This window comes from Hordeum vulgare, chromosome 3H (genome assembly GCF_904849725.1).
Source record: "Hordeum vulgare subsp. vulgare chromosome 3H, MorexV3_pseudomolecules_assembly, whole genome shotgun sequence".
In the NCBI taxonomy this organism is placed as follows: Eukaryota; Viridiplantae; Streptophyta; class Magnoliopsida; order Poales; family Poaceae; genus Hordeum; species Hordeum vulgare.
Window position 1 is genome coordinate 98,852,792 of NC_058520.1, and position 20,291 is coordinate 98,873,082.

General features: G+C 43.3%; 1 protein-coding gene across 3 annotated transcripts in view; it reads left to right on the forward strand.

Moving 5' to 3' along the window:
• Window positions 1-3,494, forward strand: part of LOC123443120 (probable RNA-dependent RNA polymerase 3) — a 34,591-nt gene extending 31,097 nt beyond the window's left edge. For all 3 annotated transcript variants that reach the window (XM_045119386.1, XM_045119387.1, XM_045119388.1), the window contains 3 exons: window positions 1,573-1,720; window positions 2,684-2,859; window positions 2,997-3,494. In XM_045119386.1, coding sequence (XP_044975321.1) covers window positions 1,573-1,720; window positions 2,684-2,859; window positions 2,997-3,266 — 594 coding nt within the window. In that variant the 3' untranslated portion in view covers window positions 3,267-3,494. The remainder of the gene's footprint in view (window positions 1-1,572; window positions 1,721-2,683; window positions 2,860-2,996) is intronic.
• Window positions 3,495-20,291: the final 16,797 nt, after the last annotated feature.

Below are 20,291 nucleotides of genomic sequence, written 5' to 3' on the forward strand. Positions count from 1 at the left end.
ACCACCTGGGTATTCTGTTTCTGATGGCATGGTATGTTGTCTTCGTCGATCTCTCTATGGCCTTAAGCAAGCCCCCGCGCCTGGTTTGAGCGTTTTGCCTCTGTGGTGACTGCCGCTGGTTTTTCACCTAGTGTTCATGATCCAGCATTGTTTATTCACCTTTCTCCTCGTGGTCGGACTCTTCTTCTTCTCTATGTTGATGACATGGTCATCACTGGGGATGACCCCGAGTATATTGCCTTTGTCAAGGTCCGCCTTAGTGAGCAGTTCCTTATGTCTGATCTTGGACCTCTTCGCTACTTTCTTGGGATTGAAGTCTCTTCTACCTCTGATGGCTTCTTTATATCCCAGGAAAAGTATATCCAGGATCTTCTTGTTCGTGCTGCTCTTACTGATTAGCGCATTGTTGAGACTCCTATGGAGCTCAATGTTCACCTATCTGCTACTGATGGTGATCCCCTGCCTGACCCGACGCGTTATCGTTATCTTGTTGGCAGTCTTGTTTATCTAGCTGTCACTCGTTCGGATATCTCTTATCCGGTTCATATTCTGAGTCAGTTCGTCTCTGCTCCCACATCAGTTCACTATAGTCATCTCCTCCGTGTTCTCCGATATCTTTGGGGCACGATCTCTCACGATCTATTCTTTCCTCGCTCCAGTTCCTTACAGCTTCAGGCCTATTCGGATGCTACGTGGGCTAGTGGGCTAGTGATCTTTCAGATCGCCGTTTACTTTCTGCTTACTGTGTTTTTCTTGGTGGTTCTCTCATTGCCTGGAAGACGAAGAAACATGTTGCAGTTTCCCGTTCGAGTGCAGAGGCTGAGTTGCGAGCGATGGCTCTTTTGACGGGAGAGGTGACTTGGTTACGGTGGTTACTTCAGGATTTTGGTGTTTCTGTCACTACACCGACTCTGCTCTTATCTGACAGTACAGGTGCTATTAGCATTGCGCGCGATCCTGTGAAGCATGAGCTCACCAAGCATATTGGTGTTGATGCTTTCTATGTGCGCGCTGCTGTGCAGGATCAGGTTGTTGCTCTTCAGTGTGTGCCTTCCGAGTTACAGTTGGCAGATTTCTTGACGAAGGCCCAGACTAGAGCACAACATGGCTTTTATCTCTCCAAACTCTGTGTTGTTCATCCACCATGAGTTTGAGGGGGGGGGGGGTGTTAGAGTTATAATATAAGTCATGTACCCTTTTGTATTTATCCCGATATATAAGGGGATAAAAGCCATGTACCCTTTTGTATTTATCCCAATATATAAGGGGTTTCCTGCGTATAGTCCATCACCTGTACATGTATATATACCAGCCTATGGCCTCATGGGAATAGAAGTTGCTTATTCCTAACAAACTCAACTCAAATCACAACACAAATTTAATCAACCACCAATGCAATTTACTAGCGTACTTTTAGCTAATATTGGTGACTGGATATGTGATGATTGAGGTACAGTGACGATCACCAGGACTTTAACTATCTTGCTTTATAATCTTATTTTGATTTGCAACAGAATGTTATATACATTCTACTTCAGCTAAACTTTCTTTCTTCATCCATATTCCAAATAGATTACCATGCCTCGTCATCTGAGGGTTGCAGTATATCCACACTTTATGGAAGGGAAAGGGTTTACACGTCCCTACACTTCGACATCGGTGCTGGGCAAAATTTATGATAAAGCAAAGTCGCATCAGCCTCAAACCGTTCATCCAATCAGTAAGTTGCTATATCTAGTTGGTTTCTGTGTAACCTCTTATTTAGCTAGCATATGTGTTTTTCATTTGAAACTGATTTTTACTGATCATGTGTTATATATGTACAATATGCAACAATTACAGAGGGAAAAATTGTGGAACTTATAGTACTAGACGAACCAGTAGCCAGACTAGGGGCACCTGGTGCTGAGTTGATAGCTTTTGCGAGATTATTTATAATTCTATAATGTCTGTTCACAGTTAGTTCCTTGATTTGCTAGAAAATCAAACTTTGGCTCAATCAACCGGCAACGGGATAGTAGAATATTTGGGCCGTTGTGATGCATGTCTGATCTGTCTCAATGATATTAATTTCTTATGTAATTAGGTTTGCTGGTCGCCATTTTCCAGTATACAGCTAATCTTCTCTTTTGCTCCTACGTGCCATGGTCGCACAGAATTTTAAAGTGTTGAAAGTATCTCTGTCAAGCAATTAGGCATGCGGTGTGAAGATGATAGGGAGAATACCTCGTTTCATTAATTATTTGGTTAGTAAATGCATAGAAAAAAACATCTTTGATTCATGCTAAATAACTTGACCAAATCCAATGTAAGTATAAAGTTGCATAGGTTGTTATACAGCTACAACAGTTAGATTATCTTTATCCAAATAATTTGCAGCGGTGGGAATCCGGCGTTTGTTGTCCATATCCTTTGGTTTCTAGGCTGTCTGCATTTCCACTTAATTTGTGTCTGTTTGGGTGAGAAAGATGCACCCTAGCCATGGCTGTGCTAGGAGTTAAGCTGGGAACATAGTTTAATAGAGCTTATAATCTGCTTAGATTTTCCACTTGGTCCTAGAAATAAGGTAAGGTAAGTTAGCACATTGATGCCAACTTTAATCAGCAAGGCATACGGTACAATTTTAGACTCCCATCATCATGACTGTTCGCCTTGTTCACCGTCTCCATTGTGTTTTCTTCAGATATAACTCCGCTGACATGCTTCACCGAGGAAGTAGTAGACGAAGAGCGCAACCTCTGGGGTCTCCGTTACGATGAGTACCGGAGAGTGAGCACGTCGCTATTGGACTGTAATCATCCAATCTCTAAAGAAAATAAGAAGGCGAGGTTCCGGGAGATGGACCAAAAATACAAACAGGTAAAGCATCGACCAGCCCACTGCTGGCTAACAAAGTCGTGAACATCCCGCAAAAAAAGAAAAAGAAAAGCCAAAGTCGTGAGTACATCATTCATTCCCTGACTGGCGTGTGAGAACTGGGTTGGGTTGCAATGTAGATGTTGTACGACGCGGCGAAGCCAGAGGAGAGCAAGAAGCACCCGTTCGCCGTCTACAGAGAGGCCTGCGCAATCTACCAGCTCGTGTACGAGCACGCGGTGCGGTGCCGGTGCGACGACGAAGGAAGGCGTGTCGAACGGTGCGGTTTCGCTTGGAGGGTTGCCGGCCGCGCGCTGTGCGAGTTCTACGTCATCAAGCGCCGCTGCGACAGGGTGGTTGCCGACATACAGGTCCTCCGCGACGCCTTCAGGAAGGATCGCAGTGCGTAGCATAGCATCATGCAGCCCTATAGCGCTAGACAGAGTATATGCTTTAAGTAGATATGTCTAATTATGTATGTATATTTTTTTTTGTGTGGATAATTATGTATGTATATGTACGTAGTAGCAGCAGCAGTGGGGTGTACGTGTACAGACTTGTGTACAAGTTGAATTGCTGATGCATGTGTATGTGTACATGCGTGCGTAATTGAAGACATTCTTTTTTTTTGGTTCCAATTGAAGACATTCTCCTCTATACCTAGATCACTCCCTCTGCCTGGGTAGGGCGGGAACGTTTGGTTCCTGGGTGTATGTACATCCTATAAGCGAAAAAATATAGCAATTCAATAAAAAGTTAAAAAAAATAAAAATATTTTTAAAATAAATTTAATCTTTCATTATACTTGTATGATTTTATTTTTATTTTTCTTTTACATGTTGACGTCTTTGCAAAAAGATAAATTTTCGGTCAAAATACTGTAAATAGTGATCTATAATTGTAAATATTTTTTGTTATTTTGCCCAAAAGTCAATGTTGTTCTTTTTTTTGAATTTTTTGATACTAGTGCAAAACAAAGTCAACTTTAATCCAAAAATATTTTTGAACTATTTTAACGTTTTATTTAATTATTAAACATATGGGGTGCATATCCAATCAAGAATCAAAGTATATTTCTTTGTCTGGGTAACTCTTTCGTGAATATAGAGCCCGTCTCTCAACAACAATTGGCTATTTTTTTTTTTAAAAATATTGCATTTTTTTAATTCATTTTGAAAAATATTGCGAAAGTTTGAAAAATTACAAAAATATAGCTGCCTCGGCTTAGGCGTGGCCGACAGGGACTAATCGACCTAGCCAAGACCAATTAGTCCCAGTCGGCCTTGGCTAGGCCGACAGGCCTGTCAGCCTGTAGGTGGGTGGATGACAGGGACTAATCGGCCTTGGCTAGGCCAATTAGTTCCTGTCGGCCTAGCTAAGACCAATAAGTCCCTGACATGACTAATTGGTCCTGGCTAAGGCAATAGGTGCATGGAAATTTTATTTTTCAACCTTAGCTATTTTCCCGACTCTATTTCCCACCCATATTTCCCCAATCTTTCTCGCCATTTCGTTCCCTCCTCCGTTGCCGCTGTTATTTCCATGTCTTCATTCCCGCCAAATTTTCCGCACCACCTTTCCCGCCAAATTTTCCCCGTTTCTTTTCCCGCCACCTTTCCCGCCAAATTTTGATCCTCTTATTTCCTGCCAAAACTTTCCCGCCTCATTTCCCTCCTAGGAGATACTATGTCTTCCCAATGTACATGTGTACCAATAATATACGTGTAAAAAATAATACATGAAGTATATGAATAAACAGTTTTATGTCTGGTGTTTAAGAATTCTCTTTTATCTCGGTTTGTCTGAATTTTCGTTCATGGCTGCTTTTGCTGTAGATATTTATGGATTTTAAATTTAGTTTTCCGTAAATTTTCAGAAGTGTGTGGAGGTTCTTGATTTATGTCCATGTACCATGTCAATGTCACCAAAATGACTGAATCTGGAGCAGTCTGTTGGTCATCGAGGGTGGGTTTTTGAAACAGAGACCTTACCTTATACTTGTAGTATCTACTTTTCTTTGTATGTTTAAGAAACATGGAGCGTCTACTTTTAGCATTGTGTTTTACTTCCATAAGATAAGAAGCTTCTGCCCTCACTTTTTTAGTTCATTTTCATTTGCAGACTCGTGCATTTTTGGATGTATTAAGTGTGTGAGTTCGCATGAAACCGAAGACCAAAATGTCTGCTACAGTTCATCCTATTCCCCGTGGAAGCAAATTTAAATGGTGGTTTTCATATTAACAACTAAAGACTTCCCCTGGAAACAAGTTTAATAGCTGAAGATTACAGACGTTAGTGTTGCATATGGGATATAACGCGGTTTGTGACTGCTCACAATTTGTTTCTTTGTTCTAAATGCCCATCATTCACACCAATGAATTTTATACTACATACATTTGTTATTCTGTACCAGCTTCAGTTCCTGGGTGCAAAAATTCCAATTTTTCAGGAAAAAAAACAGTCTGTATAAAATCTACACTCATTTCTTCGTACTTTCATTTTTTACCTTCTGGGCATCCTGTAACCACAAAATATGCAGGCGTGGTCACACTCAAAGGGCTCTCGAGTCACCTCTTCCGAGGGCTTGGACTGGTCGGCCTTGGGCTTCTCCACTTTGCTTGCAAACACAGCCTCGGTGGGCATGGTTGAGTTGATACAGTTTGCTTCATCAAAATAAAGAAACGTAAGCTCAAATGGAAGCTTCAGATAAGTCTACATGCACTGATGGTGAACAGAGCTTTCTAACTTTGTCTCCAGAGATATCTTACAAACAAATATGTTCTCATATTAACCATCAGGTGCCTTTTTTTCGCTATGCAAATGAATTAGCACTCCCTGGAAATAGATGACACTCCCTCGGTTCCTAAATATATGTATTTTTAGATATCCTAGTACGGACTATATACGAATGTATATAGACATATTTTAGAGTATAGATTCATTCGTTTTGCGTCGTATGTAGTTTATAGTAGAATCTCTAAAAGACTTATATTTAGGAACGAAGGGAACAAATGGCGGGAATGATTGGGGGAATATGGGCGGGAAATAGAGCCGGGAAAATAGCTAAGGTTGAAAAAAAATCCATGCACCTATTGGCTTAGCCAAGACCAATTAGTCCTGTCAGGGACTTATTGGTCTTGGCTAGGCTGACAGGAACTAATTGGCCTAGCCAAGGCCGATTAGTCCCTGTCATCCACCCACCTGCAGGCTGACAGGCCTGTCGGCCTAGCCGAGGCCGACTGGGACTAATTGGTCTTGGCTAGGCCGATTAGTCCCTGTCGGCCACGCCTAAGCCGAGGCAGCTATATTTTTGTAATTTTTCAAAATTTCGCATTATTTTTTGAAATGAATGAAAAAATGCAATATTAAAAAAAATTAGCCAACAATTGACCGTCCTTATCACCGGATACTCTAAATGGTATCCAGCCCCTCAAATAACCGCACACCTTGCATGTATTTGCTGACCGTGATCGGTCATATTTTAAATTATTATTTTCACAATCGGCATGTGTTTGCGGATCGTGACCGATCACATTTTATGTTATTATTGTCACAAACATAAACTTCAATTTTGAATTCTTAAATCCATACAATTACATGCTTTTTTACAACCTGATACTTACAATTACATACAATCTTGAGGGAAGAATGTCCGTCTCTTTAGTGTCCATGTATGGCGGTCAACTGCGTCCCTCGAAGTGCTAGTGCGGTCATCGGCGAGGTAGAATGGGACACGGAACATGCACCGGCTCTCCGGACTCGAGGCGCCGTCATCTCCCATGCCCTACTCTTCATCATCGAAGCTCATGAAAGATGGATTCGTAGTGGCGGAGCCCGACACATCCGAAAGGATCGACATGGTTGACTAGGAGGGGGAGGGGGGTTGAATAGCCAACTACCAACGTTTAGCTTTTCTTAACAAATTAGATTTAGCAACAAATAGGTTGTCTACATATGCAATTAGGTGAACAACCTATATGATGCTAACAACAACAAAGATACAAGCAAGCAAAGGATGCAACACAAGTAAGGCTTGCACAAAGTAAAGGTAAGAGATAACCACAAATGGAACTGGTGGAGATGAGGATGTGTTACCGAAGTTCCTTTCCTTTGAGAGGAAGTACATTTCCGTTGGAGCGGGGTGGAGGCACAATGCTCTCTAAGAAGCCATTAGAACCACCGTATTCTCCTCACGCCCTTACACAATACAAGATGTCGTGATTCCACTAGTGTTGCCCTTTAAAGGTGGCGACCGAGCCTTTACAAACAAGGTTGGGGCAATCTCCCCAACTTAATTGGACGCTCCCAACAACACCACTAAGCTTCACCCACAATGGATTGCGGCTCCAAGGTGACATATTCCGTCTAGGGTGCTTAAATACCCAAGAGTAACAAGATCCGCAAGGGATTAGCGAGGGGAATCAAATTTCTCTTGGTGAAAGTGTAGATCGAGGCCTTCTCCTCCAAACCCGAGAGCATTGATCTACAATCTCTGGCGTTACCTAGAAGAATGCTTATGAAAACAAACCATCTCCTGCAACGGCACCAGAAGAATGCTGAAAGCACTCCCCGGTAATGAGACTAGAAGAATGTTGTTGACGGCCCACCAGCGTGTGGGTTCGCAGCAAATTTCGAGGGTAGAGTATTCGACCCAATTTGTTGATCGCCTAAAGGAGGTGAGAGAATACTCTTGAGTATTAGCAGCTGAATTTGTCAGATTCAACCACACCTGAAAGGTTAGTATCTGCAAGCACAGTAGTAACATCAAAGTAGTATGATAACAACGGTGTCAGAAACGATATGTTGATGTCAGACTACTCCTAACGATTGTATCAATGGCGCCTCCGTTGCCGCGTTGATGGAAGTTGTCAGTTCCCGTCAACGGCCGGTGAATCAACAGTGTAGCAGGTAACAACAATGTAATGAGCAATAGCAGTGGCAAGGAACAGCAGTACTGACAGCAGTAGCAAGTAGCAACAGTAGCAAGCGACAGTAGAGCAAGACAAGTAACAACAGTAGCAACAGTAGTAGCAGCAGCAGAGCAAGACAAGTAACATCAGTAGCAACAGTAGTAGCAGCAGTAGGACAAACTCGTAGGCAATGGGTCGGTGATTTGTTTGGATGATATTCATCATGCAACAACAATAACACGGAGAGATATGTGGCTAGCTCCCATTCGTCAATGTGATGTAGGCATGCATTCCGTGTGTCGTCATACATGCTTAGGGAAAAGAACTTGCATGACATCTATTGTCCATCCCTCCCGTGGCAGCGGGGTCCAAAAGGAAACTACGGGATATTAAGGTTCTCCTTTTAATAAAGAACTGGACCAATGCATTAGCACTTGGTGAACACATGAACTCCTCAAACTATGGTCATCACCGGGAGTGGTTCCGGTTATTGTCACTCTGGGGTTGCCGGATCATAACACATAGTAGGTAACTACAACTTGCAAGATCGGATGTAAAACACACATATATTGGTGACAACATAATAATTTCAGATCTGAAATCATGGCACTTGGGCCCTAGTGACAAGCATTAAGCATGGCAAAGTAGTAGCAACATCAATCTCAAAACATAGTGGATACTAGGGATCAATCCCCATCAAAACTAACTCGATTACATGATAGATCTCATCCTACTCATCACCGCCCAGCGAGCCTACGAATAGATTACTCACGAACGACGAAGAGCTTCATGGAATTGGAGAGGGAAGAAGGTTGCCGATGACGATGGCGACGATTTCCCCTCTCCGGAGCCCAAGACGGACTCCAGATCTGCCCTCCAGATGAAGAACAGGAGGTGGCGGCGCCTCCGTATCGAAAACGCGACGAAAACTTCTCTTTTTATTTTTTTCTGGGACGAAAGGCAACTTATAGAGCTGGAGTTGGGGGCGACAGCTGCCTGTGGGCCCCACAAGCCTGCCCACCGCCACCAGGGGGGTGATTGCAGAGCAGGGGCTTGTGGCCCACTGGCCCACCCCGTGAGGTGGAACTTGGCGCATATATTTTTGATATTTTCCAAAAATGCTCCCCGTAAGTTTTTAGGACATTTGGAGAACTTTGATTTCTGCACAAAAATAACACCAAGGCAATTCTGCTGAAAACAGCGTCAGTCGAGGTTAGTTCCATTCAAATCATGCAAATTAGAGTCCAAAACAAGGGAAAAGTAGATACGATGGAGACGTATCAACTCCCCCAAGCTTAAAACCTTGCTTGTCCTCAAGCAACTCAGTTGACAAACTGAGAGAGAAAGAAAAACTTTGACAAACTCTGTTTGATCTTGTTGTTGCAACTATGTCTAACTCATAACCAGAATATCAGCAAGATCACAAGTTAACCACATAAGCAAACGACACAAAGGTCTTACGGTAACTAATATCAATGGCATAATCAGCTAACGAGCAAATAATAATGAGTTTCAAATACCAACACTTCAATCAAAACAAGCATGAAGCAATATGAATAGGTGGTATCTCGCTATCTCTTTCTGAGACCGCAAAACATAAATGCAGAGCACTTTCAAAGATCAAGGGCTGACTAAACATTGTAATTCATAGCAACGAAGATCCAGTCATAGTCTACTCAATATCAATCAAAAGCAAAGCATAAAAATGACAGAGGTGCTCTCTAATTGGTGCTTATATAAGAGGAGGATGACTCGACAGGAAAATAAATAGACATGCCCTTCGCAGAGGGAAGCATTGATTTGCAGAGGTGCCAGAGCTCAAGCTTTGAAAACAGAGATAATAATTTTGGGTGGCATGCTTTCATTGTCAACGCAATGACCAAGAGTTATCAATATCTTCCATGCTACTCATGCTATAGGTGGTTTCCAAACAGAAAAGTAAAGTTTTAACTCCCCCACCACCAATCAATCACACTCCACGGCTAGCCGAATCCTCGGGTACCGTCCATACTAACATCAATTCACGGGAGTCTTGTTTTACAGTTATGTTTTCGATTTAAGCATGGAACTGGGCATCCCAAATACCGTCCCCTTTCTTGTGAATGACTGTGAATAAACACATGTCGAGGATAACACTCCTAGCATGGAAGATACCAATAGCCCTCTGTCACCACATGAGCGGTTCGGGCATGCAAAACAGATTATTTCTTGAAGGTTTAGAGAATGGCAGATGCAAATTTACTTGGAACGGCAGGTAGATACCGCAAATAGGTAGGTATGGTGGACTCTCATGGAAAAACTTTTGGGTTTATGGAAGTGGATGCACAAGCAGTATTCCCGCTTAGTACAAGTGAAGGCTAGCAAAAGACTGGGAAGTGACCAACTAGAGAGCGACAACAGTCATCAAGATGCATTGAGTTTGACTAACATTGAGTGCAAGCATGAACAGTATATAAATCACCATGAACACGAACATCATAGAGGCTATGTTGATTTTGTTTCAACTACATGCATGAACATGCGCCAAGTCAAGCCACTTGAAACATTCAAAGGAGAATACCATCCTATCATACTACATCATAGTCATCTCAAAATCTATGTTGGCAATCAAGACAAACCATTATAAGCTCTCAGCTAAATAAGCATGGCATCAGAAACTATGATCTCTAAGTTGTCATTGCAAACATGGTTCTCTCACAACAAAGCTAAATCTGGGTCGACAAGCTAGTCATATTTACAAAAACAAAATAGATAGAGTTCATACCAGCTTTTCAGTCTCAGTCACTTCATCATATGTCATCACTGTTGCCTTTCATTTGCACGATCGAACAATGTGAACAATAATAAGTGCATTAGACTAAGCTGAATCTGCAGGCAAACACAAAGGAGAAGACAAAGTAATATGGCTCTTTGAAAGCTAAACAGGTAAGCATGTAAGAACCACTAAGCATCATAACCAATATCTTCTACCTTGACACAAAGAAAAAGAAAACTATTTACACGGGAAAACTCCCAACAAGAAAAAGAAGAAAGAAAAATCTTTTTGGGTTTTCTCAAAAGTACACAAAACAAGAAAACGAAAAGAAACTAGCATGGATAATATAGTGGCAAAGTGTAAACACCGGCTAACAAAGTGAAAGCATAAGCATGAATGCAAAGTCGGTGAGAACACGTACTCCCCCAAGCTTAGGCTTTTGGCCTAGCTTGGTCTACTCCCTTGGATGATCCTGGCAAAACCCAAAGTCATAATGGGTGTTATACGGGAGTGCTGCAGCCACTGCCTGAATAGCTGCCTCACGAAGTCGAGCAGCAGTCGCCTCCCTCTCATACTCCTCTGCCTCTCCTATGGTTATGTAGTTTCTTCGTTTTACCTGAAAGTCAAAGAAAGCAGGAGCAGGAAGGGTAATATGGAAAGCACGCTGCCGGTTAAATATCAAGCGGTATAGGAGGGATCCATGATCTCTCTCAAGGAACTGGTAGCGTGTTAGAGAGACACGATCAAGGTAGGCTGTACAGAGAGGAGGATCTTCTGGACGGATGGATACTCCAAGAAAATTTGCTAAGCGTGTAGCATAAACTCCACCAAAGAAATCCCCCTCACTGGCATTTTTATTCATCCTCCTTGCTATAATAGCTCCCATACTGAAGCTCCTGTCACCTGTTACTGCGCTCGTAAGGATACTAAGGTCGGAAGCGCATAGGTGACAATGTGCACCCTTGCCGTTAATGCACCTACCTATGAAGAGGGCAAGGTAGTGCAGGGCAGGCAAATGGATGCTTCCTATGGTGGCTTGCGTGATATCTCTGGTTTCTCCCACAGTTATACTGGAGACAAAGTCTGTGACCGAAGACTTAGGAGGATCATTAACACTACCCCCATCGGGTATCTTGCAAATCCTATTGAAATCCTCTAGATCCACGGTATAGGATTTATCGTACAGATCAAACAGTATGGATGATTCACGGCCAGCTAAAAATTCAAATTTACGCACGAAAGAGGCAGTGAGCATAGCATACTGTTCACATTTATCTGAGAGGAATTCTTCTAACCCGGCATTGCGGACAAGTGCATCGAACTCATCCTTAAAGCCTGCTTCGATCATGAACTCATCGGAAGGCCATTCACATGGTTGCACCGGTGCGTCCCTTAGTTGAAAAGGTTCGGGCTCCCGAAAGGAGAGACGAGGGCCCTTCTTACTTGAGGAACCACCATGAAACTTTCTCCTGAACATAATTTCCTTATGCTGAAATTTTTCAAGTTCAAGAGAAAAGTGAATGAAGACCCACCACACCTTGTAGCAACTACTCCTACTAGGGCCTAGAGACCGTATCACGCGCTAAAACTACTTGGGACCAGCTAAAATCAACATTTCTAGCTCAAGAACAGGGTCACCAAGGTAGCAAGAATTCGCGAAGATAAATCACTAGAGCAAAAACTAATTGGACCAATGGAGGAGTCACTTACCAAGGAGTAATTTCCCCAAAACAGTTCGGAGAATGGTGCTTTGAGCAAGGAGATCAAAAATCACAGCCAAATGAGCAAGAACACGGGTTTGAGCTGCGAAACATTTTTTTCTGGAGGTGGAAGAAGAGGCTGGGAGCTGGAGTTAGTGGAGGGGGTGCCTGTGGGACCCACAAGCTTGCACCCCGCCACCAGGGGGTAGGTGGCGGTGGCAGGGCTTGTGGCCCACTGGTCTGGCCCCCAGGCCAGCTCTCAGGCCCAGAAATTTTCAAAAATTCCAGAAAAAATCATACTAAATTTTCACGACCATCGGAGAACTTTTTGTTTTCGAGGTATTTTTCTCTGGGACGCTAAAACAGAAAACAGAAAAAGCTAAACTAATTCTATCATTTTTCTTCTAAGAAACAGAAAAGGGAAACTCAAAACAGAGGTATGTGACTCTTTGATTCATCCGTTTCATGGTCATCGAAAGAAATCCGTCAATGGGATTGATCAAGTCCTTATGACAAAACTTTCTCGAATCTCAAGAGAGAACGAAGAATTTTCAAATAGCCACTAAGTCACCTCAATGGGGATATGTATCTCCCCAACGAGCAAATCATACTTCATCTTGACACGAGGAATAGGGCATTCAAAGCTCCCAATGAGAATAGATGAAGTCTTTTCGATAGCATTGATGCAATGTACTGGATATCGTTTCTTCGAAAAGTGCACTGTGTGCTCATTACCGTTGACATGGAAAGTGACATTGCCTTTGTTGCAATCTATAACAGCCCCTGCAGTGTTTAAAAAGGGTCTTCCGAGGATGATAGCCATGGCATCGTCCTCGGGAATATCCAAGATAACAAAGTCTGTTAAGATAGTGGTGTTAGCAACCACAACAGGCACATCCTCGCAAACGCCGATAGGGAAAGCAGTTGATTTGTCGGCCATTTGCAGAGAAATTTCAGTGGGTGTCAACTTATCCAACTCAAGTCTACGATAAAGAGAGAGTGGCATAACACTAACACCGGCTCCAAGGTCACATAAGGCAGTTCTTACGTAGTTTCCTTTAATGGAGCAAGGTATAGTGGGCACTCCAGGATCACCAATTTTCTTAGGAGTTTCACCTTTGAAAGTGTAGTTGGCAAGCATGATGGAGATCTCAAGATCTGGTATCTTCCGTTTATTAGTCACGATATCTTTAATGTACTTGGAATACAGAGACATCTTGAGCATATGAGTTAACCGCATCTGCAGAAAGACGGGTCTTATCATCTCAACGAAGCGCTCAAAATCCTCATCATCCTTTTTCTTGGATGGCTTAGGAGGAAAGGGCATAGGTCTCTGAACCCATGGCTCTCTTTCTTTACCATGCTTCCTAGCAGTGAAGTCATTCTTGTCGTGCTTCTTAGGTTGTGGATTATCAGGATTAACCGTAGGTTCAATATCCACATCCTCATCATGGCTAGGTTGAGCATTATTATGAACATCACTGTCCACATTGTCACCAGGTTCATGTTCATCACCAGATTGTGTTTCCGCATCAGACACAGAAGTATCATTAGGTTCTTCAGGTGTGATAGTATTTGGTGAACTGGCGTGCAGGTCTCTATCACCCTTCTTCTTCTCCTTAGGATGACTAGGTGTATCAGCATTGATTCCTTGAGAATCTTGATCAATTCTCTTAGGATGACCTTCAGGATACAAAGGTTCCTGAGTCATTTTTCCTCCTCTAGTAATGACTCTGATAGAGTTGTCATCTAGTTCATTGAGCAGGTCATTCTGAGCTTTAAGTACTTGTTCTACCTGAGTAGTAATCATAGAGGCATGTTTACCCGGAAGCTTCAGAGCATTGACATTTCTGTCTACACAAGCACTTAAATGGCTAAGCATACGAGTACTTTGTTCCAAATGTCTGCTAACATAATAATTGAAACTCTGTTGTTTGGCAACAAAGTTGTCAAATTCATCAAAGCATAGGCTAGCAGGTTTATCAAAAGGAATATCACTCTCATCAAACCTACGCAGAGAATTCACTTCCACTACCTGTATCGGGTTATCGAGACCATGGATCTCTTCGATAGGTCGTAGATTTTTGACATCTTCAGATCTAATGCCTTTCTCTTTCATAGATTTCTTGGCTTCTTGCATATCTTCGGGACTGAGGAATAGAATAACTCTTTTCTTTGGAGTTAGCTTAGGAGGTGGTTCGGGAATAGTCCAAGCATTATTGTTGATCAAGAGGTTATTCAATAGAGTCTCAGCTTGTTCTACAGTTCGCTCCCTAAAAACACAACCGACACAACTATCTAGGTGGTCTCTCGTTCTTCTTAAGAGGGTGATTAGGCAAAGCATTTTGTAGCTGGACGAGCCTCCCCCAATCTTGTGGAAGACTCTCTTCTTGGAGTTGAGCAAAGTTGTATATTTCCTGCAAGGCAGCTTGCTTCTTTTGGACAGGGAAATATTTCTCACAGAAGTAATATACCATCTCCTGGGGACTACGCACACATCCAGGAGGAAGAGAGGTGAACCAGGCTTTGGCATCATCCTTTAGAGAGAAAGGAAACAGCTTAAGGATATAGTAGTGGCGGATCTTCTCCTCATTAGTGAAGAGGTTGGCTATTTCGGATAGTTTGGCAAGATGGGCTATGACCATCTTAGACTCATAACCGTGAAAAGGATCAGATTCGACTAGAGAGATTATCTCAGGGTCGACAGAGAATTCATAATCCTTATCGGTGACAAAGATAGGCGAAGTGGCAAACTTCGGGTCATTTTTCATCCTAGCTTCCCGAGATTTTTCCTTCCACTTGAGAAGTAATTTCTCAGCGTCATAGGCATCCTTACACGCAAGAAAATCCTCAGCTATCTCTCCCTCCATTACGTAACCCTCAGGTATAGAAGGCAATTCATATCTAGGAGAGCTAGATCTAGTAGGAGCAAAAGCAGGTTCTATCTCAATAGTATTGGTAGTTTCAGAAGCATCACGAGCATTGGCAGTAACTCTAGCAATATGAGCATCAAGGAACACTCCTAGTGGAACATCAGGCAAAGGAGTATCTCTAGCAGTATCAAGCATAGCATCATCAGGCAAAATAGCATCTCTAGCATCATCAGGAAAAGCAGTATCAAGCATAGCATCTCTAGCAGTATCAAGCATAGTATCATCAAGCATAGCATCAGGCATAGTATCAAGCTTAGCATCTCTAGCAGTATCAAGCATAGTATCATGAAGCATAGCACCAGGCATAGTATCAAGCATAGTATCATCAAGCATAGCATCAGGCATATTATCAAGCATAGCATCCCTAGCAGTATCAGGAAAAGCAGTATCAGGCATAGTATCAAGCATAGCATCTCTAGCAGTAGTATCACAAGCATCATCAAGCACAGGCGACATATCAAGATTTCTAGCAGGAGGTGATGTCGCAAACTTACTCATAACTGAAGGTGAATCAAGTGCAGAGCTAGATGGCAATTCCTTACCTCCCCTCGTAGTTGAGGGCAAGACTATGGTCTTCGGATCCTTCAGATTCTTCTTAGTGATCAGCAGATATAAATCCCAAGTGACTCAGAGAATATAGCAATACCACCCCGGCAACAGCGCCAGAAAAATGCTGATCTGCAATCTCTGGCGTTAGCTAGACGAATGCTTATGACAACAAACCTTCTCCTGCAACGGCACCAGAAGAATGCTGAAAGCACTCCCTAGTAATGAGACTAGAATAATGTTGTTGACGGCCCACCAACGCGTGGGTTTGCAACAGTTTTTGAGGGTAGAGTATTCGACCCAATTTGTTGATCGCCTAAAGGAGGTGAGAGAATACTCTCGAGTATTAGCAGCTGAATTTGTCAGATTCAACCACACCTGAAAGATTAGTATCTGCAAGCACAGTAGTAACAGCAAAGAAGTATGATAACAACGGTGTCAGAAACGATCGGTTGACGACAGACTACTCCTAACGATTATATCAATGGCGCCTCCGTTGCCGGGTTGACGGAAGTTGTCAGTTCCCATCAACGGCCGGTGAATCAACAGTGTAGCAGGTAACAACAGTGTAACGAGCAATAGCAGTGGCAAGGAACAACAGTAGTGACATCAGTAGCAAGTAGCAACAGTAGCAAGCGACAGTAGTAGCAACAGTAGCAGCAGAGCAAGGCAAGTAACGGCAGTAGCAACAGTAGTAGCAGTAGCATAGCAAGACAAGTAACAGCAGTAGCAACAATAGTAGCAGTAGTAGGACAAACTCGTAGGCAATGGGTCGGTGATTTGTTTGGATGATATTCATCATGCAACAGCTATAACACGGAGAGATATGTGGCCAGCTCCCGTTCGTCAATGTGATGTAGGCATGCATTCCGTGTGTCGTCATACGTGCTTAGGGAAAAGAACTTGCATGACATCTATTGTCCATCCCTCTCGTGGCAGCGGGGTCCAAAAGGAAACTACGGGATATTAAGGTTCTCCTTTTAATAAAGAACCGGACCAACGCATTAGCACTTGGTGAACATATGAACTCCTCAAACTATGGTCATCACCGGGAGTGGTTCCGGTTATTGTCACTCCGGGGTTGCCGGATCATAACACATAGTAGGTAACTACAACTTGCAAGATCGGATCTAAAACACACATATATTGGTGACAACATAATAATTTTAGATCTGAAATCATGGCACTCGGGCCCTAGTGACAAGCATTAAGCATGGCAAAGTAGTAGCAACATCAATCTCAGAACATAGTGGATACTAGGGATCAATTCCCATCAAAACTAACTCGATTACATGATAGATCTCATCCTACTCATCACCGCCCAACGAGCCTACGAATAAATTACTCACGAACGACGAAGAGCTTCATGGAATTGGAGAGGGAAGAAGGTTGATGATGACGATGGCGACAATTTCCCCTCTCCGGAGCCCAAGACGGACTCCAGATCTGCCCTCCAGATGAAGAACTGGAGGTGGCGGCGCCTCCGTATTGAAAACGCGACGAAAACTTCTCTTTTTATTTTTTTCTGGGACGAAAGGCAACTTATAGAGCTGGAGTTGGGGGCGGCAGGTGCCTGTGGGTCCCACAAGCCTGCCCACCGCCACTAGGGGGTGGTGGCGGAGCAGGGGCTTGTGGCCCACTGGCCCACCCCCTGAGGTGGAACTTGGCGTAGATATTTTTGATATTTTCCAAAACTGCTCCCCGTAAATTTTCAGGACGTTTGGAGAACTTTAATTTCTGCACAAAGTAACACCAAGGCAATTCTGCTGAAAACAACGTCAGTCCAGGTTAGTTCCATTCAAATCATGCAAAATAGAGTCCAAAACAAGGGCAAACGAGTTTGGAAAAGTAGATACGATGGAGACGTATCAAGCATCAACAATATTTGATGGTTAGGGAGGGAGATCGGGCGAAAATGAGGTTAGGAGCAACAATGGAGCTTTGAGGGAAAGGAGGGAAGTCAACTAGGGGAAGTTGACTCACTTATATATTGGGAAGAAAGATCCAACGTTATGCCATTCTGCCCGTGCATAAGCGGTAGTACCACTCTCATGAGCGGTACTTCCGCTTGCACGAAAGTTCTTCCCATATAGTGCAACTCACGAACTCATGGAGGTGGTAGTGCCGTTGGAGCGGTACTACCGCTCCCACTAGCGGTACTGTTGGAAATATGCCCTAGAGGAAATAATAAATTAGTTATTATTATATTTCTTTGTTCATGATAATCGTTTATTATCCATGCTATAATTGTATTGATTGGAAACACAAATACATGTGTGTATACATAGACAAAACATTGTCCCTGATAAACCTCTAGTTGACTAGCTCGTTGATCAAAGATGGTCAAGGTTTCCTGACCATAGACAAGTGTTGTCACTTGATAACGGGATCACATCATTCATGTGATGGACAAGACCCAAACTATAAATGTAGTATATGATCGTGTCAGTTTATTGCTACTGTTTTCTGCATGTCAATGTATCTGTTCCTATGACCATGAGATCATGCAACTCCCGGACACCAGAGGAATACCTTATGTGTATCAAACGTCGCAATGTAACTGGGTGACTATAAAGGTGCTCTATAGGTATCTCCAAAGGTGTATGTTGGGTTGGCATGGATCAAGACTGGGATTTGTCACTCCGTGTGACGGAGAGCTATCTGGGGGCCCACACGGTAATACAACATCACAACAAGCCTTGCAAGCAATGTGACTAAGGAGTTAGTTACGAGATCTTGTATTATAGAATGATTAAAGAGACTTGTCGGCAACGAGATTGAACTAGGTATGGTGATACCGACGATCAAATATCGGGCAAGTAACATACCGAAGGACAAAGGGAATAGTATACGGGATTATATGAATCCTTGACATAGAGGTTCAACCGATAGAGATCTTCGTAGAATATGTAGGAGCCAATATAGACATCCAGGTCCCACTGTTGGTTATTGACCAGAGAGTGTCTCAGGTCATGTCTGCATAGTTCTCGAACCCGCAGGGTATGCACACTTAAGGTTCGGTGACGTTTCGGTATAGTTGAGTTATATGTGTTGGTGACCGAAGGTTGTTCGGAGTCCCGGATGAGATCCTGGATGTCAGGAGGGTTTCCGGAATGGTCCGGAAACGAAGATTGATATATAGGAAGTTGGTATTTGGATTCCGAAAGGTTTTCGGGCATTGCCGGCAGTGTACCGGGAGTGACGAATGGGTTCCAAGCGTCCATTGGGTGAGCCCACCACGCCCCAAGGGGTCCACATGGGTTTATTGGATGCGCAATAAGGCATAATGGGCTGACAAAGTCATCCAAGGAAAGCCAATGAGCAAAAAAAGTGGAAAATCCAAAAGAGGTGGGAAATTAAGGAAGGAGTCCTAATCCAAGTGGAGTTGGAGGAGGACTCCTCCCTCCTCCAGTTTGGCCGAACCAAGGGAGCCTCCCTTGTGGTGCCAAGGCTGCCTCCTCCCTCCTCCTATATATACCAGAGGTTTAGGGCCTTTTGAGACACAACTTTGCCACGTGCAACCCTAAACCTCTGCTTCGTAGTTCTTCCTCTAGATCGGTTTTGCTGGCCTCCTTAGCCTTTTCTTAATTCAGCGGTATTGTTGGATTGAAGCGGCCCGGACCAACTTTACTCGCACGCTTACGAGAGACCGGTTTCATCGACTGACATGCAACTTGTTGCATAAATATGACTGGCGGGTGTCTATTTCTTCAACTTTAGTTGAATTGGATTTGACCGAGGCGTACCTTGGAGAAGGTTAAATAGAAATTTGCATATCACCGTTGTGGCTTTGCGTAAGTAAGATGCGATCATACTAGATACCCATAGCAGCCACGTAAAAATTGCAACAACAAATTAGAGGACATCTAACTTGTTTTTGCAGGGTATGCATGTGATGTGATATGTCCAAAAACATAATATGATATATTGGATGTATGAGATGATCATGTTGTAATAGTTAAATATCTACTTGCACGTCGATGCTACGGCAACCGGTAGGAGCCATAGGGTTGTCTTTCAACTAACGTTTGTGCTTGCAGATGCATTTATTATATTGCTAGTGCTGGGAACGGCGCATGAGAAACAAAAATTTTCCTACGCACACGCAATACCTATCATGGTGATGTTCATCTACTAGAGGAGATTTCCGATCTACGTACCCTTGTAGATCGCACAACGGTAAGCGTTATGAAATGCGGACGATGTAGTGGAATAGCTTGCGTGATTCAAATCACCGTAGTCGTACACTCCATCCCACGATCTCATCACGATCCGTCCCGCGAACTTCATCACGATCCGTCCCGCGATCTCATCATGATCCTTCCCGATCTAGTGCCGAACGGACGGCACCTCCGCGTTCAGCACACGTACAGCTCGATGACGATCTCCACCTTCTTGATCCAGCAAGAGGGGGCGGAGAGGTAGAAGAGTTCTCCGGCAGGGTGACGACGCGCCGGTGGTGGTGATGATCTACTCCGGCAGGGCTTCGCCTAAGCTCCACAGAAATACGATCTAGAGGAAAAACTGTGTGGTATAGGGCCGAGCAACACGTGGCAAAGTTGTGTCTCAAAAACCCTCAATACCTCTAGTA